Source organism: Gorilla gorilla, chromosome 16, assembly GCF_029281585.2.
Source record: "Gorilla gorilla gorilla isolate KB3781 chromosome 16, NHGRI_mGorGor1-v2.1_pri, whole genome shotgun sequence".
Lineage (NCBI taxonomy): Eukaryota > Metazoa > Chordata > Mammalia > Primates > Hominidae > Gorilla > Gorilla gorilla.
Genome location: NC_073240.2, coordinates 42,166,870 through 42,189,287, shown reverse-complemented (window position 1 = coordinate 42,189,287; position 22,418 = coordinate 42,166,870). Strand labels below are relative to the sequence as shown.

Sequence of the window (22,418 nt, the reverse complement as noted above, 5' to 3'; positions counted from 1 at the left end):
AAAGCCAAGCCCAGCCCAGCCAGGCCCTAGCTAAGGGACACATTACTAATGTCTGCTGCACTGTAAACCCACCCTGATACAGGAGGATCAGTCACTAGGTTTTTATAAATCCATGCCACGTTTTCACTACCGATATGTCCTATAGCAAGATAAAAAAGGAAGTATCCAGACCCAAGAGCTTCAGACAAGCAAATCCCAGCTAAGAAAACATTATTTTTAACTTCGTTATTAATTTCCTAATGGAATTCATTTTGTGTCCTAGAATCTAGGTCCTGACTAAAACGTCCTCTTTCAGCACTCACATTAGAAACGATGGTAGGCTTGCACTGCCGCCGAGTAAAGGGATCCATCTGTTGGTTTTTCATGTTGTGACTTTCAGCCTGAAACAGAAAGCATGCACCACAGAACTGCACCTCCATCCCCTCTTCTCATTCACCATAAGCTCACAGGCAAATAAGTCTTTGCACGGGACTGAAAAAAAAAAGCTATTATCCTTTTCCTTTTTTTTTTTTTTAAATTTTCTTTGAGATGGAGTCTCGCCCTGTCGCCTAGGCTGAAGTGCAGTGGCACAATCTCAGCTCATTGCATCTGCTGCCTCTCAGGTTCAAGTGATTCTCCTGCCTCAGCCTCTCCAGCAGCTGGGACTACAGGTGCAAGCCACCAAACCCAGCTAATTTTTGTATTTTTAGTAGAGACAGGGTTTCGCCATGTTGGCCAGGCTGCTCTCAAACTCCTGACCTCAGGTGATCCATCCACCTCAGCCTCCCAAAGTGCTGGGATTACAGGCGTGAGCCACCGTGCGCGGCTAATTTTTTTTATTTTTTAAATGGATTCTTGCTCTCTTGCCCAGGCTAAAGTGCAGTGGCCCGACAGCTCACTGCAATCTCCACATCCCAGGTTCAAGTGATTCTCGTGCCTCAGCCTCCCAAGTAGCTGGGATTACAGGCGTGCACCACCATGTCCGGCTCATTTTTGTATTTTTAGGAGAGACAGGGTTTTGTCATGTTGGCCAGGCTGGTTTCAAACTCCTGACCCCAGGTGATCCACCCGCCTCGGCCTCCCAAAGTGCTGGGATTACAGGCCTGAGACACCACGCCCGGCATATTATCCTTTTCCCTTCAAGAATACCAGAGTAGATATGGGGGAAACAACCAAGAAACAGAAATTGAGAAAAAACAAATACCTGTGGAGTAGAATCTAAGGGTGGGAAGAGGTAGGACAGGGCAGAAGCCTGCTGCTTTTCATTATGAATAAATTATATCGATGTACATGGACATACAGAGAGAGTGTGTATATGTTAAGTGCCTATGTTATTTCAATAATTAAAAAATAAACTTAGGCAAGATGTAGAAAAGATGTCATGGTTTATTAATTAACTTTGTTTTAGTGATTCAGATAAAGTTTTCTTACCACAAGGGCCTTCTCAGACTCTACAATGTTCCACTCCCGGTTCCGCTGGTTGATGTAACTGTGGGGTAAGAGGGATAAGTCAGTGGCTGTGAAACAAGGGAGGGAGGGAACCACTGAGCCCTGAACCCAGATATCTATGGGGTCAGTGCAGCACAGAGTGTACAGGCCACAGGCTTGCCTGATAATTTTGGCCAAGGTCTGTGGGCCAAAAATAGGCTCCATAACACACCTGATAGCGGATATGTTCTTGGTCCGCTGGCGGTCCAGGGCCTCTGCCCGTTCCTCCAGCTCATTCAGTTGATCTTGGATTTGTTTGGCCTTGTCCTGATCTCCCAGGTCCTCAGCCATGGCCTACACATAGAGAGATGTGTGAGTTCGTTCTTGGCTACATACAACTGACTCCGTATCAGGTATCCCCTTACTTCCAGCACAGGCAAAGATATCTCATGTGGTGAGCAAAGGACAGGAGATGTGGAAGAATACTGTAGAAGTACTTTACAAATACAAGATATAATTTATATTATAGTAGTGCACAGTACAGTGGGGAACACCTTCCCATACAGCTACCTGGCTGTGGGTCCCTGGTGGCAGTAGAACCCCAGGCCTCATAGGGTGGCTAAACCACCATAACAAGGCCCACCCCAACCCAGTCTGAAGAATGGAAAATCACCAGCCACAGGTGGCCTTGACAGTGTCATCTGTCTGTTCAGACTCAGTGTTAAATACCACCCCAGGGTCTATTTTATTACACAGGAAACTGAAGTGACTAGAAAGTAAGAAGACTGGCACACACGCAGAAGATGAGTTTGAATTTAGGGAATGGAAAATGGCCAAGGAACGTTGCCCAGGTGCCAAGAACACACTGTGGTGCTTATAATCGAGCCCAGAATTTTCTCCCAATCCTGCCACCACTAACTTGGCAGAGGATGAACAAGTTTGATTTCCACATCTCCTTACAGGATGAGGAAAGAGGCTCGAGTACAACTCCTTACCTTTTCCTTCAGTAGCTGAGTCTTCTTCATAGCGTAGTTGGGTGGAGCTTTTCTGAACCTTTCTTTCTCTTTTACAATCTGTACCAGAGAGGAGATACCAGCAGTGAGGTATTCCTAAGCTATTTTTGTAGACAGGCTAAGTGAGCCCATTTTGGATGCAAACAGCTAGTTACAAGGGGGCTGCTCTTCCTACAGCAGTGTCATGCCCCAGAGAGAGAGAGAGCGGGTTCATTCCAAGGGATACTATGCTGCTTCCTGGGTCACGGAGATTCTTCTGGGACAGGCTGAAGGAACATGCACCAAGAAACAGCAGCCCAAGGGCCTGGTAGTGTAAGGCTAGCCACTGTCCAAGAGAACAGAGATCAAATAATTTTACCAAGATGTTTTAGAAAAGGAAAACTCTTGAAGGATCAAGCCTAGCAGAATACAGACCCCTGAACCCTAAATACACTTTAGTGTATGTAGCCTCATTTGTTGTCTCATCTGAACTCTGAATACACTTCAGTCTATGTTAGCCTCATCCGGACATGAGAATGTATAGAAAAAAGCTTGATGAACTATAAATAATCAGGTAGTAATATTAGTATTCCCTCATTTTCATGCATAGCTAAAAATGTCAAGATATAGGGAAATAAAAGAGAATCATGTTCTCTCAACACTGGTTCTTGATGAACCTCCGGGTTCTGGGGCACCAGGTTTCTTACCTCTTCAATGTCCTGATCATTGAATTTATAATTAAGAGCTTCTTTAATAGATAATTCCTTTTTATTGATTTCATCTAGAGTGGGCAACTGCATGCCAGCAGAGAACATCTGGATCAAAAACACGATACGAGATTATTAGTAAGGGATTTTGGAAAGATATTTTCTCAACGTGCACGAACAACTGCTAGGTAATCTCTAGCCACGTACCGCTTCTTTCCACTTCATAAACTCACTTTCGGTGAATTCTTGGTTTGAGACAAACTCTAAACGGAACACGCGTTGGTCATTGCCATGCCTACATAAAAGAGAGACAGCATCTCCAAGAAATGTGCATGTTGACTGTAGTACAAGCAAAGCAACCTTACCAGACTATGTACCACCTATATATACCTATTGCAGTGGTTCTCAATCCTAGCTACCCTATAAAATCATCCCAGGCTGTTTTAATGAGCTGCCAAGATTGAGATCCCAAAGCTAGCACTGGAAACCAAATGGGCTTGGTCAGTGCTTCAAAAGTCAATTTACAATAAAATCCATTACAGTCAACATCAACAATATGCAACAGAGCCTGGGACAGGGTTACATGCCTGTGGTCGCAGCTCCTCAGGAGACTGAGGTGGGAGGATCACCTGAGCCCAGGAGTTCCAAGCTGCAGTGCACTATGATGGCACCTAGGGCAGTGCCTGGCACACTGTACATTCGGTAAATATTTGCTGAGTGAATGACACTTTCATTTTACTGAAGAGGAAATGAAGTCCATAAAAATGATCTTTCTTGTCACAGATGAGGTTATGAGATAGAGCCAGAACCAGAAGCAAGCCTCTTGGCCATGCTTGCCAAGGAAATGACAGCGAGGCTCTAGGAGGGTCTCTCACAACCAGACATTTCCTTTCTCTGTGTCCTACCCCTTCATATATTTGGTTCCCTCTAGAGGAGAGAATATCCTACCTTCCCTATAGACAAGTCTCCCTCCAAGTGTACCTTGTGGGGATTGCGTATGTAGCATTCATGGTAACAAGGAACATCACACAGAGAGAATAGCAGCCCCCAAAGCCAGTGCCTGTTTGAAGTGGAAGCAGAAGCTGCCCCAGAAGTGCCTCCTACCGTAGTTGCAGCCCTTTGTTTGTTCTGGTGCCGCCTAGTTGGTAAACTTTGGCGGTTTCCACAACACCCGTAATCTCAGCAACCTAAGTGAGAGGACAGAGACACCAGTCAAAACCAGACTCTTCCAGAGCTTTCCACAACACTCTTCCTTTGCGTCTCTCTACCTGAACGCAGACAACCGATAGAGTGCTGAGTAGAGTCCACAGCTGCCAGGGGTTCTGGGAAAGGTTTCTCAGGTTTAGAATCCAGATGGCCAAGCACAGGGAGCCTTGTGCCCAGGAGGAGCAAGTGCCAGCAGAAGAGGAGCCCGATGGGGCCCACTGGAAGCTTTTCCTCCAACTAATTCTGACTTACAAGGGATGTATTTGGGATTTCACCAGTTGATTTTTATCAACCAAATGTGAAGCCATGTAGGTCAGTTTCTGTTGCCAAGCATTTCAGGATATGGCATGGCTGCAGGTCCTCATACAAGGGGATAACACACATAAAAACCAGACAAGAATAAAACAAAACAAAAATAATCCAGGCTGGGCGCCGAGGTTCAGGCCTGTAATTACAGCACTTTGGGAGGCTGAGGTAGGAGGATTACTTGAAGCCAGGAATTTGAGACCAACCTCAGCAACACAGAGAGACCCAGTCTCTCTTTTTTTTTTGTTCTTTGTTTTTGAGACAGTCTTGCTCTGTCGCCCAGGCTGGAGTGCAATGGCATGATTTTGGCTCACTGCAACCTCTGCCTCCCTGGTTCAAGCGATTCTCCTGCCTCAGCCGCCCAAGTAGCTGGGACTACAGGCACGTGCCACCACGCCAGGCTAATTTTTTGTATTTTTAGTAGAGAGGGGTTTCACCATGTTAGCCAGGATGGTCTCGATCTCCTGACCTCGTCATCCGCCCGCCTCCCAAAGTACTGGGATTACAGGCGTGGGCCACTGCGCCCAGCCGAGACCCAGTCTCTACAAAAAAGAAAAAAAAAATTAGTTGGGCATAGTGGTGTGCACCTACAGTCCTAGCTACTCAAAGAGGCTGTTGTAGGAGGATCGTTTGAGTCCAGGAGTTCAAGGTTGCAATGAGCTCTGATCACACCGCTGCATGCTAGCCTGGGCAACAGGGCGAGATCCTGTCTCAAACAGGCTGGGCACAGTGTCTCACACCTGCAAACCTAGCACTTTGGAAAGCCAAGGCAGGAAGATGGCTTGAGTCCAGGAGTTCCAGATTAGCCTGGGCAACATGGTTAAAACACTGTCTCAAAAAAAAAAAAAAAAAACAAACCCAACACCTGGGCCGGGCGTGGTGGCTCACACCTGTAATCCCAGCACTTTGGGAGGCCAAGGAAGGCAGATCACGAAGTCAGGAGATCGAGACCATCCTGGCTAACAAGGTGAAACCCCGTCTCTACTAAAAATACAAAAAATTAGCTGGCATGGTGGTGGGCGCCTGTAGTCCCAGCTACTCGGGAGGCTGAGGCAGGAGAATGGCGTGAACCCAGGAGTGGGAGCTTGCAGTGAGCCGAGATCGCGCCACTGCACTCCAGCGTGGATGACAGGGCGAGACTCCGTCTCAAAAAAACAAAACAAAACAAAACAAAAAACCAACACCAAGCACTTTAGGAGGCTGAGGCCAGAACATCACTTGAGGCCCAGAGTTTGAGACCAGCATAAGAAACAGAGAGAGGCTGTTGCTACAAAAATCTTTTTTTAAATCCCAAAGTGAGGCCGGGTGCGGTGGCTCACGCCTGTAATCCCAGCACTTTGGGAGGCTGAGGCGGGCGGATCACGACGTCAGGAGATCAAGACCATCCTGGCTAACACGGTGAAACCTCATCTCCACTAAAAATACAAAAAATTAACCAGGCGTGGTTGCAGGCGCCTGTAGTCCCAGCTACTAGGGAGGCTGAGACAGGAGAATGGCGTGAACCTGGGAGCCAGAGTTTGCAGTGAGCAGAGATCACGCCACTGAACTCCAGCCTGGGCCACATAGCGAGACTCCGTCTAAAAAAAAAAAAAAAAAAAAAAAAGAGACTCCGTCTAAAAAAAAATTAGCCAGGTGTGGTGGCACGTGCCTGCAGTCCCACTGTAGTCCCAGCCACTTGGAGGCTGAGGCATGAGAATCGCTTGAACCCAGGAGGCAGAGGCTGCAGTGAGCCGAGAGCGTGCCACTGCACTCCAGCCTGGGCAACAGGGTGAGACTCTGTCTCCAAAAATAAAAAACAAAAAATTAAAAATAAGGCCGGGCTCAGTGGCTCATGTCAATAATTCCAGCACTTTGGGAGGCCGAGACAGGTGGATCACCTGAGGTCAGGAGTTCAAGACCAGCCTGGCCAACATGGTGAAACCCCATCTCTACTAAAAATACAAACATTAGCCAGGCACGGTGGCGGGCGCCTGTAACACTAGCTACTCGGGAGGCTGAGGCAGGGGAATTGCTTGAACCCGGGAGGCAGAGGTTGCAGTGAGCCAAGATCGTGCCATTGCACTCCGGCCTGGGCGACAAAAGCAAAACTCTGTCTGAAAAAAAAAAAACAACAAATAAATAAAAATAAAAATAGGCCAGGTGCGGTGGCTCACGCCAGCACTTTGGGAGGCCGAGGCAGGTGGATCACAAGGTCAAGAGTTCAAGACCAGCCTCGCCAACATGGTGAAACCCCGTATCTACTAAAAATACAAAAATTAGCCAGGTGTGGTGGCATGCGCCTGTAGTCCCAGCTACTTGGGAGGCTGAGGCGGGAGAATCACTTGAACCCGGGAGGCAGAGGTTGCAGTGAGCCAAGACCACACCATTGCACTCCAGCCTGGGTGACAGAATGAGACTCCGTCTCAAAAAAAAAAATAATAATAATAATGGTAAAATAAAATATAAATAAATAAATAAATAAATCCCAAAGTGTTGGGATTACAGGCGTAAGCCACTGTGCCCAGTCCACCTGGACCACAGAAGCAGTGCTGGAACCTACATAATAACCTGTATTAGTCTGTAGGGTTTTTTTTAACCTCAATACAATTCCCTGGCGTAGAAGTCACTTGGTATGCAACATGAAACTTTTCATTCATTGGTTTTTCAAATGAACAAATCTTTTAGATTATGTAACTCCCAATGAACACTTCATAAATGCCTCCCTTCTCCCTTTTATACTGAAGGGAGAATAGAGAAAATTATTCTACATCCAAATCTTCCAGGCCCTTGGGCTCCAAGTCCTCCTCTTGACGACGAGTCACGAAGGATTCCTGGGCACCTCACTGCTCTATGGGGATCCCACTTGGAGTCTACTTTCCATCAAATGCTGACAGAAGAGTGATCGATTTTTTCAGTAGCTCCTGCCCTCAGTTGAGACTAATTATACTGAAAGCATGGACAATTGTCCAAGGGAAGAAATACCAACCCGGTAAACTGGTTTGCTGTTGTGGTTTCCAATGCCAATCCGCACAAAACATCCTGTGACAGTTTTAGCAAAGAAGGGCATGTGACACCAGCGTTCTAGCTTATGCCGTGATAATCGAACCCGATTCAATTCTTCAGGTAAGGAAACTGGTTGGGATTTGGGAGGGATCTCTTCTTTCCTAAGAGGAACAAAGGGGCACTGGAAAAAATGTTCATCATAAAAACAGAACAAGACAGAAAAATAATATCAACTCCTCAAAACTTAACCAAAGTACATGTGACTAGCCTAGGAGGAGAAGTAAATGAAGCACCAGCAAAGACTTGTAATAGGATCCTGTTCCTGACCAGTAGTGTGAGCTGTTTCAAATGAGGCTGCCATCTTAGATAACCCATCAGAGTAAGAAAATGAATGAAAGCTCCAGGCCAATCTGAAAATGACACGAAGTCAGTTCCTACCTTCCAGGCCCAGGTGAAATGTCTAAGCGTACAGGCTAGCAGCCAAATGAATGGGCTGACGTGCTGGGGAACTCAGTTCAGGAAACCAAAGGTAACCACGTCAGAGTTAGTGGCCCAACCAGGGAGATTTTGGAAACGATACCAAGCTCTCCCTCAAAAACCCACCTATCCTGCCTACTAGACCAAAATGTACAAGAGCTTACTCCTCTTCTTCATCAGACGATGATGTTCGTGATGAGCGGTCTGACTTTTCACTGGATTTGTCATCCTCTTCCTCCTCTTCATCATCAGAGTAGACCTCACTGGTTTTTAATGGCTGTTTTTTGGCAAGGAGCTCAGCTAGAAAGAAAGAAGAGATGTTTACCTAGGTTTTCTCAACAAGAAAATGAATTCATCCTTGAAAAAGAACTGGAAATGGAAGAGGACTCAAATACACAGCTCTGTCCTCTCTAGACTGGATTGTGCTAACTTGGGGTATATACAGAAATGAGTTAAAACACAGAGTTAAAATTATTCAGGTGCCAAATGTCAGGCCCCAGCAGATGAAAAAAGGGCTGGAAGATTGATACTAGGTGGGCAGAAAGGGTCACCAACACTAATGACAGTTCTCTTTTATGGCACTCAAGACACTTGACTATGGGGAGGAAAGAGGGGGAAAGACTCATGATGACTTCAGAAGCTTCTGAGGAAAATTTAAAATAGGAGAGTGGCTAAATCACCACTGTTACATCTACCAATGAACTACTATGCAGCTATAAAAAAGGAATGTGGGGACGGGTGCGGTGGCTTACGCCTGTAATCTCAGCACTTTGGGAGGCAGAGGCAGGTGGATCACTTGAGGTCAGGAGTTCGAGACCAGCTTGGTCAACATGGTGAAACTCTGTCTCTACTAAAATACAAAAATTAGCCAGGCGTGGTGGCCGGCACCTGTTATCTCAGCTACTTGGGAGGCTGAGGCAGGAGAATCGCTTGAACCCAGGAGGCAGAGGTTGCAGTGAGCCAAGACTGTACCACTGCACTCCAGCCTGGGCAACAGAGCGAGACTCCATCTCAAAAAAAAAAAAAAAGGAACGTGGCCAGGCATGGTGACTCATGCCTGTAATCCCAGCACTTTGGGAGGTCGAGGTGGGTAGATCACTTGAGCTCAGGGGTTTGGGACCAGCCTGGGCAACATGGTGAATCTGCATCTCTACCAAAAATACAAAAAACAAGCCAGGAGTGGTGGCTAAAAAAAAAAAAGAGAGAGAAAAGTGTGTACAATATGCTACCATTAATCTAAGATGGCAGGTTAATCTGTGTACTTATGATTTAAAAAGAAAAAAGAATAATATAAAAAAATTTTAGGCTGGGAGTGTTGGCTCATGCACTTTGGGAGGCCAAGGCAGGCGGTTCACTTAAGGTCAGGAGTTCAACACCACCCTGGCCAACATGGCTAAACCCCATCTCTACTAAAAATACAAAAAGAAATTAGTCAGGTGGTGGTGCACGCATGTAGTCTCAGCTACTCAAGAGGCTGAGGTGGGAGAATCGCTTGAACCCGGGAGGTGAAGGTTGCAATGAGCCGAGATCGCGCCACTGCACTCCAGACTGAGTAACAGAGAGAGATCCTGTCTCAAAAAAGAGAGAGAGAAAAAGATGGATGGAAGGAAGGAAGGAAGGAAAAATAACTGCAATGGATTAAAACACATAAAGCATGTTAAAAATGATGAATTCACAAGGATATTCAAAATAAATAAAACTCATCGGTCATCTTTGGAAGTTGCTAAAAACTATCTCTCTCTCTCTAAAATATTGCAGAAACAGGGTCTCACTATGTTGCCCAGGCTGGTCTTGAATTACACATGTGAGCCACTATACCTTGCCAGGAACTATCTCATTCTTTCAAAAACTGGTAAACGAAAGGAAAATTAATCAAGCATTTATCTTGCCTTTCCTGTTCAAAATGTGCCTGGGGGGTAACTAAATAGCTGATTAGAAGTTTCTCTTTAGGCCGGGTGCGGTAGCTCACACCTGTAATCCCAGCACTTTGGGAGGCCGAGGTGGGCGGATCACAAGGTCAGGAGATCAAGACCATCCTGGCTAACATGGTGAAACCCTGTCTCTACTAAAAATACAAAAAATTAGCTGGGCGTGGTGGCAGCTGCCTGTAGTCCCAGCTACTCAGGAGGCTGAGGCAGGAGAATGGCGTGAACCCGGGAGGCGGAGCTTGCAGTGAGCCGAGATTGCGCCACTGCACTCCAACCTGGGCGACAGAGCAAGACTCCGTCTCAAAAAAAAAAAAAAAGTTTCTCTTTATAGAAGCAGGCTAGATAATGAATGAGGAAAGAATGACAGATTCGAAATATCACCATTTTGCAACTCCTAATGAATTAAATTATCTAGGTAATGACCATCAGTGGCTACTAGGACAGAACACATTATTTCTTTTTCTTTTTTCTTTTTCTTTTTTTTGAGACAGAGTCTCATCTTGTTGCCCAGGCTGGAGTGCAATGGTAGGATCTTGGCTCACTGCAACCTCCACCTCCCGGGTTCAAGTGATTTTCGGTGCCTCAGCCCCACAAGTAGCTGGGATTACAGGCATGTACTACCACGCCTGGCTAATTTTTGTATTTTTAGTAGAGATGGGATTTCACTCTGTTGGCCAGGCTGGTCTCCAACTCCAGACCTCACGTGATCTGCCTGCTCTGACCTCACAAAGTGCTGGGATTACAGGTGTGAGCCACCGTGCCTGGCCTGGCTAATTTTTTTATTTTTAGTAGAGATGGGGTTACACCATGTTGGCCAGGCCGGTCTTGAACTCCTGGCCTCAAGCAATCCTCAAGCCTCAGCCTCCCGAAGTGCTGGGATTACAAGCGTGAGCCACTACACTCAGCCCCACATTATCTTTTGTTGTTTTTTTTTTAAGATTGAGTCTCACTCTGTTGTCCAGGCTGGAGTGCAGTGGCGGAATCTCAGCTCACTGCAACCTCCGCCTCCCGGGTTCAAGGGATTCTCCTGCCTCAGCCTCCTGAGGAGCTGGGATTACAGGCATGCACCACCATGGCCAGCTAATTTTTGTATTTTTTGTAGAGATGGGGTTTCACCATGTTTGCCAGGCTGGTCTCAAGCTCCTGACCTCAGGTGATCCGCCCACCTTGGCCTCCCAAAGTGCTAGGATTACAATTGTGAGGCACCACGACCGGCCCCACAGTATCCTTTCTAATTCTTCACCCATCTCTATACCCATGTCCTTTGCTATACGCCTTAGTCATTCTTCCCGGCCCCATAGTGACACTATGCCAATTCCAAGTCTAGGCCCTAAGAGGCATGTGTGTCTTTGCTTACCCCTTTTATACTTCTGTCATCACCATATAAAAGTGCTCGGGGTTTACTGGCCCAGGGAGGAAGAGAGAGGTAGAACAGACCTGGCTACCACCTATAGCTTGGAGATAATTCCAGCTGAACTCATGCCATCAGGCGGGTGAATTGCAGTTGAACTTCAGATGCATGAGCAGAACAGGGGTTAGTTTGTTACTTCACATTATTGTGTAAGAGCTAACTGACAGGATTGTTAACATCACAAACTGAGAGACAATCAGATATCATGTGTCTCCTGATGGAAATACATACCAGTACCTAAAAATCAGCCTTCCCCAAGAACAAGCAACAATGACAACAACAGAACAAACCCAAATCTGACCAATTCTGTAGCTCTAACTAACCATTTACAGGAAACCCAAGGGACCAGAAACACATTCAACAACAAAAATGAGATGCAGTCAGCAATGTGAGAAACCAGAAGACAAATGACCCAGTTCCTTCAGCAAATAACGCTGCAAGGCAGGGCAAAGAGATGGGGAAGAAAACATACAGATTAAATGCCTTAAGGGACATATTAACAGATCACAATGTATGGACTTTAAGATCCTGATTCAAGTGGTCTTGTTTTTTAAATTACAAAACAAATAGAAATGTTTTTAAAATCTTGTTTTTTAAATTACAAAACAAATAGAAATGTTTTTAAAATCTTGTTTTTTAAATTACAAAACAATAGAAATGTTTTTAAAATCTTGTTTTTTAAATTACAAAACAAATAGAAAAATTTGAACACTGACTAGATATTTGACAAAGAGTTCATTGTTATTTCTAGGTGTAATAATGGTATTATAGTTAGGTTTAAAACAAAAGTACTTATCTTTTAGAGGAACATATTGAAATATTTATGGTTAAAATATAATAATGCTGGTATTTGCTTTAAAATAATCGATGAAAGGATTATAGATTTAACAAGACTGGCCAAGAGCTGACTGCTGTGGCTGGATGATGGGTTTGTGGATGTTTATACTATTCTGGGTATGTGCTGGAATTTTATATGAGAAAGATATAACAAGAGGGCAAAATGAAAATGGACACCAGGAAGTCAAATCATCTAAAGACATAAGTAGCCATTATATTTCCCTCGCTTACCTGTTCTGTTCTTTCGTTTTTCTCGCTCTGCTTTTAGCTCCTCCATGGCTTGAGATTTCTTGTCTAGTTTCTCATCCCGCTTGGAACGCCGTTCCTTGTTGTGGGATGTTACCTAGGAAGGGAAGGATATATAGGATGGCCCTTTTTACCAACAGCTGATAAGATTCTCTAAACCTACTTAATGCATTTAGTCCTCCAACATGAATCTATATGGGTTGCAAAAACTTAGAGCTTTTATGTAAGGGGAGAGAGCATCCTCTTGTGGACAAAGAGGATAGCGCAGTAAAGTAAGCCCTGTCTAAAATGCCTAACAGCAAGTTCAAGAATTATCCGAAAAAACTCTTTCTGGAAGAACACACTACAACACAGCTAATGTTGGGATTACAGGCATGAGCCACTACACTCAGCCCCACATTATCTTTTTTTGTTGTTTTTCTGAGATGGAGTCTCATTTATGATAAATACAGAGATTATATTTATACCAAGTAAAGGATGATATACATCTAAGTAAACATCATAAGCATCTGGCTACCTAGGACAGGTTGTTTACCAACTTTTCCTTAAGGGATGCTCACTCACTAGTGGGCTGCTTTTTTTTTTTTAAAACAGAGCCTCGCTCTTCTGCCCAGGCTGGAGGGCCATGGCATGATCTCAGCTCACTGCAACCTCTGCTTCTGAGGTTCAAGCAATTCTTGTGCCTCAGCCCCCCGAGTAGCTGGGATTAAAGGCATAAGCCACCACGCCAGGCTAATTTTTGTATTTTTAGTAGAGACGGGATTTCGCCACGTTGGCTAGCCTGGTCTCAAACTCCTGGCCTTGAGTGATCTGTCCGCCTCGGCCTCTCAAAGTGCTGGGATTACACATGTGAGTCACTGCAGTTGAGGGCTGCTTTTTAAATGCAGACTTCAGTGAAAGCCGGGCACGGTGGCATATGCCTGTAGTCTCAGCAACTCAGGAGGACTGCTTGAGACTAGGAGTTTGAGGCTTCAGTGTGTTATGACTGTGCCAGTGAATAGCCACTGTATTCTAGCCCGGGCAACATAATGAGACCAGGGAAAGGAAAGAGGATGGGAAGGAGGAAGGGAAGGGGAAAGGAGGAAGGGAGGGGAAGAAAAGGGAAAAAGAAAGAAGAAAGAAAAAAAGAAAAGGAAAAAGGAAAGCAAAGGAAAAAGTGCTAAAGAGTTAACAGCACAGCTAATGGTGATATGTCCAGAGATTAATGAAACCATGTCACAAGTCTTGTACTAATAAACTTAGGCTGATTAATATAAATCCACCTTTTACACACACACACACACACACACACACACACACACACTCAAAACAGGTTTATTCTTTGGACAATGAGGAACACTGAATCTCCTACCTGAGATTCTTGAATCTGTGTCAGTTTTTTCTTTTCTTGCTCCTCTTCTTGCTTTTTCTTCTTTTCTTTCTTTTCTTTCTTTTTGGCTGTTTTTAGTTTTTTCTTTATTTCAAATCTGGTTAAAAGATATTTGGTTTTTAAGTAGCAATGAAATGTATATAAAAACTGATTTCTATTAGATAGGAGAAAGGAACTAAGGGAAAGGAGCTAATAGATATTTTGGCTTTCCTGCAAGAAACTCTGGTGTACCTTTTAAGTACATTAAAAATATTTAATATGTTAATTACAACAAAATATAAAATATTTGATAGCATCAAGTTGGAATATGTTTAAAATGAGAGACTATGGGCCGGGCACAGGGGCTCACACCTGTAATCCCAGCATTTTGGGAGGCCGAGGCAGGGGGATCAGGAGATCAAGAGATCGAGACCATCCTGGCCAACATGGTGAAACCCCGTCTCTACTAAAAATACAAAAATTAGCTGGGCATGGTGGCGCACACCTGTAGTCCCAGCTACTTGGGAGGCTGAGGCAGGAGAATCGCTTTAATCCGGGAGGCGGAGGTTGCAGTGAGCCAAGATCGTGCCACTGCACTCCAGCCTAGCGACAGAGCAAGAATCTGTTTCAAAAAAAAAAAAAAGAGAGAGAGAAAGAGAACATATACAGGGTATTGCTGTACTCATCTGTGCCACTCTAGCCTGGGCGACAGAGTGAGACAGAGTGAGATTCCATCTCAAAAAAAAAAAAAAAAAAAACCAAACAAACAGGCCCGGCGCAGTGGCTCACACCTGTAATCCCAGCACTTTGGGAAACCAAGGTGGACGGATCACGAGGTCAGGAGATTGAGACCATCCTGGCCAAAATGGTGAAACACCATCTCCACTAAAAATACAAAAATTAGTTGGGCATGGTGGCATGTGCCTGTAATCCCAGCTACTCAGGAGGCTGAGGCAGGAGAATCGCTTGAACCCAGGAGTCGGAGGTTGCAGTGAGCCAAGATCACGCCACTGCACTCCAGCCTGGCGACAGAGTGAGACTCCGTCTTGAAAACAAACAAACAAACAAACAACAACAAAAAACACACAATGAAAGACCATTTCACACCCACCAGGATAGCTATTATCACAAAAAGGGAGGCCAGGCACGGTGGCTCACACCTGTAATTCCAGTACTTTGGGAGGCCAAGGCAGGAGGATCACTTGAGTCCAGGAGTTGGAGACTAGCCTGGACAACATGGTGAGACCCTGTCTCTACAAAAATTTTAAAAATTGGCTGGACATGGTGGTACATGCTTGTAGTCCCAGCTACTTGGCAGGCTGAGGTGGGAGAACTGCTTGAGCCCAGGAGATTTGAGGCTGCAGCAAGCCATGATCATACCACTGAACTCTAGCTAGCCTGGGAGACAGAGTAGGACCCTGTCTCAACAACAACAAAAAAAGGAAAAGACAAGTGTTAAAGTGTTAGTGAAGATGTGGAGAAACTAGTACACTTATTGCCGATGGGAAATCTAAAATGATGCAGCTGCAGTTTCTCAAAAAGTTAGAAAGAATTACCGTACCAGCCAGCAATTCTACTTTCCAGTATACACTCAAAAGAACTGAAAATAGGTATTCAAATTGTTGTATATAAACGTTCACAGCAGCACCAGTCACAATAGCAAAAAGGAGGAAACACCACAAATATAAATCAACAGATGGACAGATAAACAAAATGTGGTATATACATAAAATGGAATATTACTGAGACATAAAAAGGAGTGAAGTACTAATACATGCTAAATGGATAAACCTCAAAAACATACTAAGTGAAAGAAGTCAGTCACAAAAGACTACATATTATGATTTCATTTATATAAAATATCCAGGTCGGGCATGGTGGCTAATGCCTGTAATCTAAACACTTTGGGAGGCCAAGGCAGGAGGATTGCTTGAGGCTAGGAGTTCAAGAATAGCCTGGACAACATAGCGAGACCTCTTCTTTAATAAAAGTTTAAAAAATTGGCCAGGTGGTGGCACACGCCTATAGTCCCAGCTACTTGGGAGGCTGAGGTGGGAGGATTGCTTGAACACAGGAGGTCGAGGCTTCAATGAGCTATAATCATGCCACGGCACTCCAGCCTGGGTGACAGAACGAGACCCTGTCTTGATAACAACAACAATAATAATAAACATATCCAGAATAGGCAAATCTAGAGAGACAGAAAGGAGATTAGTGGTTGCCTAGGGCTGGGAGGCTTATGAGGAAATAGAGGAGTGATAAAATGCTCTAGAATTAATTGTGGTGATGATTGCACAACTCTGTGGACATATAAAAACCATTGAATTATACACTCTAAGTGGGTTATTTTAAACAAAGTTATTTTTTAGAATTAGTGATAGTTTACATTTACATAATGTTCTTATGTATATAATCTCTCTTGAGGTTTACAACAACCCCGAGGAGGAAGCTGAGGCAGGAAGAGAAAGTGATTTAACTCCGATCACCCCTCCAGCGAATCTGACTTGAACCTAGACCTTCTGACTGCAATGTCAGTGCCCTTTCTACAACCAGGCTACCTTTTATGCTTCCTGCCCCCATGAATAATCTAACAACTGAAAATGACATCTCACTACTGGTGCTGCTGGCTAGAGAACAGGATGCTAATGGTGCTTACATAAAAAAGACTACAAAGATTAAATGCGATCCATATAAAGAGCTTTTAAAGTAAAAAAGATTCAGGAAATTCCAGAGTTTCCATATTGCACTGCCCTGAAGCTAAACAAACGAACTACAAAAATATCAATTTTCTATGATGGCTCTGAACCTCTGTCTTAACAATCAGCACACTAAACCATTCTTATAGTCACTGAAGCTGGGGGTGGTGGTTCACACCTGTAACCCCAGCATTTTGGGAAGCCGAGGTGGACGAATTGCTTGAGGCCAGGAGTTCAAGACCAGCCTGGGCAACATGGCAAACCCCCCTCTCTAAAAAAAAAAAAAAAAAAAGAAAGAAAAATTACAGGGCCAGGAGAGGTGGCTCACGCCTGTAATCCCAGCACTTTGGAAAGCCGAGGTGGGTGGATCACCTGAGGTCAGGAATTCCAGACCAGCCTGGCCAATATGAAAAATTAGCCAGGCCGCCGGGCATGGTGGCTCACACCTGTAATCCCAGCACTTTGGGAGGCCAAGGCGGGCAGATCACGAGGTCAAGAGATCAAGACCATCCTGGCTAACACGGTGAAACCCCATCTCTACTAAAAATACAAAAAATTAGCTGGGTGTGGTGGCGGGCGCCTGTAAGCCCAGCTACTTGGGAGGCTGAGGCAGAATAGCGTGAACCCGGGAAGCGGAGCTTGCAGTCAGCCGAGGTTGTGCCACTGCACTCCAGCCTGGGGGACAGAGCGAGACTCAGTCTCAAAAAAAAAAAAAAAAAGAAAAATTAGCCAGGCCGGGTGTGGTGGCTCACGCCTGTGATCCCAGCACTTTGGGAGGCCAAGGCAGGAGGATCATTTAAGGTCAGGACTTGGAAACCAGCCTGGCCAACATAGTGAAACCCTGTCTCTACTTAAAATACAAAAATGGGCCAGGCACAGTGGCTTACGCCTGTAATCCCAGCACTTTGGGAGGCCAAGGCAGGTGGATCATCTGAGGTCAGGAGGTGGAGACCAGCCTGGCCAACATGGTGAAACCCCGTCTCTACTTAAAATACAAAAATTAGCTGGGCGTGGTGGTGGGCGCCTGTAATCCCAGCTACAGGGGAGGCTGAGGCAGGAGAATTGCTTGAACCCGGGAGGCAGAGGTTGCAGTGAGCCGAGATTGTGCCATTGCACTCCAGCCTGGGCAACAAGAGCAAAACTCCATCTCAAAAAAAAAAAAAAAAAAAAAATTAGCTTGACATAGTGGCGCATGCCTGTAATCCCAGCTACACAGGAGGCTGAGGCAGGAGAATCACTGAACCTGGGAAGCAGAGGTTGCAGTGAGCCAAGATCATGTCACTGCATTCCACCCTGGGCAACAGAGTGAGACTCCATCTCAAAAAAAAAAAAAAAAAAAGTAAGAAAAAATATTAGCCAGGCATGGTAGCCTACAGCCTGTAGTCCCAGCTACTTGGGAGGCTGAGGTGGGAGGCTGGCTTGAATCCAGGAGGTGGCAATTGTAGTGAGCCGAGTTCACACCACTGCACTCCAGCCTGGACAACAAAGCCAGACTCTGTCTAAAAAAAAAAAAAAATTTTTTTTAAGAAGTCACTGAATCAGTCAACTGTCTCATTCACATAAGGTGAAAAACATAAAAACTAAGTTTGAGACAAGCCACCTATTACCCTTGAGCTACTTTGTGATTTTGTCATAGGACTTATTGGCCTTACATGACAACATCTTGCTATGCTTTCCACAGTTCAGATATACAAATTTTAAACCGTCTGGTAACTCCAGCACAGTTTATTAAGTCCTATTTGTTCCAATATAGGTAAACTTGGAAGGATTCACACTCAAAACAAATGCTGAAGCCGAGCGCAGTGGCTCACACCTGTAATTCCAGCACTTTGGGAGGCTGAGGCAGGTGGATCACCTGAGGTCAGGAGTTTGAGACCAGCCTGGCCAACATGGTGAAACCCTGTCTCTACTAAAAATACAAAAATTAGCCGGGCGTTGTGGCGGGCGTCTGTAATCCCAGCTACTTGGGAGGCTGAGGCAGGAGAATCGCTTGAACCCAGGAAGTGGAGGTTGCGGTGAGCCGAGATCGTGCCATTGCACTCCAGCCTGGGCAACAAGAGTGAAAGTCTGTCTCAAAAAAAAAAACAAAAACAAAAATCAAATGTCTATTGCTTGCTGCTGACTGAAAGCCAAAACATCTTCTCTAGGATAACTCAGCATACTTAATATGGTCTCCAGAAGGGACAAACAAAACTCCCAGATGAAAAGGAACTAAGTGCTGCCAAAGAAAACGCTTCTATTCTCCTTTCATAAGATTAAATAGGTAGGATCCTTGTTCTGAGGGCTATTTTATTTCCAAGACAAAAGCCAAGTTTATTTTTACCTTGAAATTCTGTTAGGAGATAAGGAAGAACTACTGCCATATTTAAAACTTTTCCATTTAAAATATGGCAAAAGTTCAAAACATTGAAGCAGCTTCTAAATATCAAAAAGTAATTTAACATTTGACTTTTTAAAAAAATACAAAAACCATGCTAGAGGATAGTCAGATACCTAACTTGTACATAATGAGGAGAAATTCCAAGTCTTGAATCCTGTGAAGACAGGGCTCCAAATATGAATTTTGGAAAATTATTTCAACCTAGGAGCGTGAACAATTTGAAGCCAATTTGTAAAATATAAAGCTTTAAAACACCATTTGTTCATTTAATTTTTACATATCATTTCATGTGTTCCCATATTACTCTCAATCATTACTGTATTCATGTTCTAAAACCAACGCAATCTTATGATTACTTCAATACTTTTTGCTCAGTAGAAATCAAATCATGTACTGATCTTTATCAAGACAAAAACAATCTCTGTAATTCCCCTCCCTTTTTTTTGACACAGGGTCTCACTCTGTCACCCAGGCTAGAGTGCAGTGGTGCAATCTCAGCTCATTGCAAACTCTACATTCCGGGCTCAAATGATACTCCTGCTGACTCAGCCTCCCAAGTACCTGGGACTACAGGCATGGGCCACCATGCCTGACTATTTTTTGTAGGAGAGAGCGTTTTGTCATGTTGCCATGACTGGTCTTGAATTCCTGGAATCAACTGATCCACCCACCTCAGCCTCCCAAAGTGCTGGGATTACAGGTGTGAGCCACCGCGCCAGGCCTGTAATTCCCTTTATTTTTTGAGACGGAATCTCCCTCTGTCGCCCAGGCTGGAGTCCAGTGGCATAATCTTGGCTCACTGCAACATCCGCCTCCTGGGTTCCAGCCATTCTCCTGCCTCAGGATCCCGAATAGCTGGGATTACAGACGCGTACCACCATGCTTGGCTAATTTTTTGTATTTTTAGTAGAGATGGGTTTCACCATGTTGGCCAGGCAGGTCTCGAACTCCTGACCTCAAGTGATCGGCCCGCCTTGGCCTCCCAAAGTGCAGGGATTACCAGTGTGAGCCACCACACTTGGCCTGTAATTCCTTTTATTTATTTATTTTTATTTTTTATTGAGACAGTCTCGCTCTCGCCAAGGCTAGAGTGCAGTGGCGCCATCTCAGCTCACTGCAACCTCCATCTCCTGGGTTGAAGCAATTCTCCTGCCTCAGCCTCCTGAGTAGCTGGGACTACAGGTGCACAACACCACACCAGGCTAATTTTTTTGTATTTTTAGTAGAGATGGGTTTTCACCATGTTGGCCAGGCTGGTCTAGAACTCCTGATCTCTGGTGATCCGTCCACCTCGGCCTCCCAAAGTATGTAATTCCCTTTAGAATGCTGCCTGTAGTGCGGTGTTACAGAATAGGTAAAATGATAGGAAACGTGAGGCAGGAGAGGATATGGCCACAGCGTGTTTTATGGTGTCAGAGGGTCCCAGGTTTGAAATCCAGTTCTACCACTTACCAGCTAAATCACCTTGGGCAAGTTTCTTCATTCATTCACTCAACAAGTATTTAGTGCATATCTCTGTGCCAGGTACTGTTCTAGGCACCAAGAATAGAGTGGCGAAAAGGACAAAGTCTCTCCCTTCATGCAGCTTACTCTTTAGTTACCTAATGTCTCTAAGCCTAAGCGTCTACCTCTGTAATACGGTATAACCAACCTCACAGAGCAGTTGTGAAGATTAAATAATGCACATAAATAATGTCTTATGAATAAAACCTTCTGAATAACGTACATTAGTAAACAAAGCCAGTGGCACTGAGTAAATAATGAATGTGACTGAAATGTCACTTGCGTCTCATCATGTTCACAGTCAATTCCAAATGCCAGTCTCCATGTGTAGGTCAAGTGTGAAGGACAGAGGAAGTCTGAGAAAAGAGATGAACAGAAAAGGTGGGGGCGGGGGGGGGACGACAACGAGGACTCAACCTTACCTTCTTTTCAACACCTCCCTCTTCTCTATGCGATTGAACAGTTCTTGCTCTCTCTCTTTCTCTGTCATCTGCTCCAGACGGGCCCTGTCTTCCTCATCTCCCATGAGGTCTTCTCCATAGCCATCATGGAACTCTTCATCTTCTGAGGAAGAGTCTGAATCTGAACTGGAAGAGGAGCTGTTGCTGTCAGAGTCTGACACTTCACCTGCAACAAAGGCCCAAACACAAGATTACACTATGCTACAGAAGACAGGCCACAAGCGGCTCCACAATGTTGACAACATCACCCTTCTTTCAGCTACAGTAAGAAACCAGTTTGTTATTTTACTTATTTGTTTTTACTTTTTTTTTGAGATGGAGTTTTGCTCTTATTGCCCAGGCTGGAGTGCAGTGGCACAATCTCAGCTCCTCCACCTCCTGGGTTCAAGCGATTCTCCTGCCTCAGCCTCCCAAGTAGCAGGGATTACAGGTGTGTGCCACCACACCCAGCTAATTTTGTATTTTTATTGGAGATGGGGTTTCGCCATATTGTTCAGGCTGGTCTCGAACTCCTGACCTCAGGTGATCTGCCTGCCTCGGCCTCCCAGTGCTGGGATTACAGGCGTGAGCCACTGAGCCTATTTATTTTTACTTTTTAAATAGAATTGGGGTCTCACTTTGTTGCCAAGGCTGGTCTCGAACTCTTGGGCTCAAGCAATCCTCCTGACTTGGCCTCCCAAAGTGCTGGGATTACAGGCATAAGCCACCAGACCTGGCCCCATCTTATTTATTATTATTATTATTATTGAGACGGAGTCTCGCTCTGCCCCAGGCTGGAGTGCAGTGGTGCGATCTCAGCTCATTGCAACTTCCACCTCCCTGGTTCACAAGCGATTCTCCTGCCTCAGCCTCCTGCGTAGCTGGGACTACAGGTGCACACCACCACGTCCAGCTGATTTTTGTATTTTTAGTAGAGATGGGGTTTCACCATGTTGGCCAGGATGGTCTCAATCTCTCAACCTCGTGATCCGCCCACCTTGGCCTCTCAAAGTGCTGGGATTACAGGTGTGAGCCACCATGCCTGGCCTATTTATTTTGTTTGAGACGGAGTTTCTGCTTGTCACCCAGGCTGGAGTGCAGCAGCGCAATCTCGGCTCACTGCCATCTCCACCTCCCGGGTTCAAACAGTTCTCCTGCCTCAGACTCCCGAGTAGCTCAGGCGCTCACCACTACACTCAGCTAATTTTTATATTTTTAGCAGAGATGGGGTTTCACCATGTTGGCCAGGCTGGTCTTGAACTCCTGACCTCAAGTGATCCGCTCGCCTCGGCCTCCCAAAGTGCTGGAATTACAAGAGTGAGCCACTGCGCCTGGCCCCCAGCAGTTTTTTTTTTTTTTTTTTGAGACAGAGTCTCTGTCGCCCAGGCTGGAGTGCAGTGGCACGATCTCGACTCAGCGCAAGCTCCGCCTCTCGGGTTCATGCCATTCTCCTGCCTCAGCCTCCTGAGTAGCTGGGATTATAGGTGCCCACCACCACGCCTGGCTAATTTTTTTGTATTTTTTTAATAGAGATGGGGTTTCACCATGTTAG

At 45.1% G+C, this 22,418-nt stretch overlaps 1 protein-coding gene across 1 annotated transcript in view; it reads right to left on the bottom strand.

Annotated features, from left to right (window-relative positions):
• The window catches only part of RTF1 (RTF1 homolog, Paf1/RNA polymerase II complex component), a 71,049-nt gene that overhangs the window by 4,050 nt on the left and 44,581 nt on the right, over nucleotides 1-22,418 (bottom strand). Inside the window, exons 4-15 of the mRNA XM_004056016.4 lie at nucleotides 20,849-21,053; nucleotides 13,851-13,965; nucleotides 12,485-12,596; nucleotides 8,242-8,377; nucleotides 7,584-7,761; nucleotides 4,211-4,293; nucleotides 3,314-3,401; nucleotides 3,107-3,214; nucleotides 2,403-2,480; nucleotides 1,640-1,761; nucleotides 1,411-1,468; nucleotides 303-380 (exon numbers count right to left, since the gene is read on the bottom strand). Coding sequence (XP_004056064.1) covers nucleotides 303-380; nucleotides 1,411-1,468; nucleotides 1,640-1,761; nucleotides 2,403-2,480; nucleotides 3,107-3,214; nucleotides 3,314-3,401; nucleotides 4,211-4,293; nucleotides 7,584-7,761; nucleotides 8,242-8,377; nucleotides 12,485-12,596; nucleotides 13,851-13,965; nucleotides 20,849-21,053 — 1,361 coding nt within the window. The remainder of the gene's footprint in view (nucleotides 1-302; nucleotides 381-1,410; nucleotides 1,469-1,639; nucleotides 1,762-2,402; nucleotides 2,481-3,106; nucleotides 3,215-3,313; nucleotides 3,402-4,210; nucleotides 4,294-7,583; nucleotides 7,762-8,241; nucleotides 8,378-12,484; nucleotides 12,597-13,850; nucleotides 13,966-20,848; nucleotides 21,054-22,418) is intronic.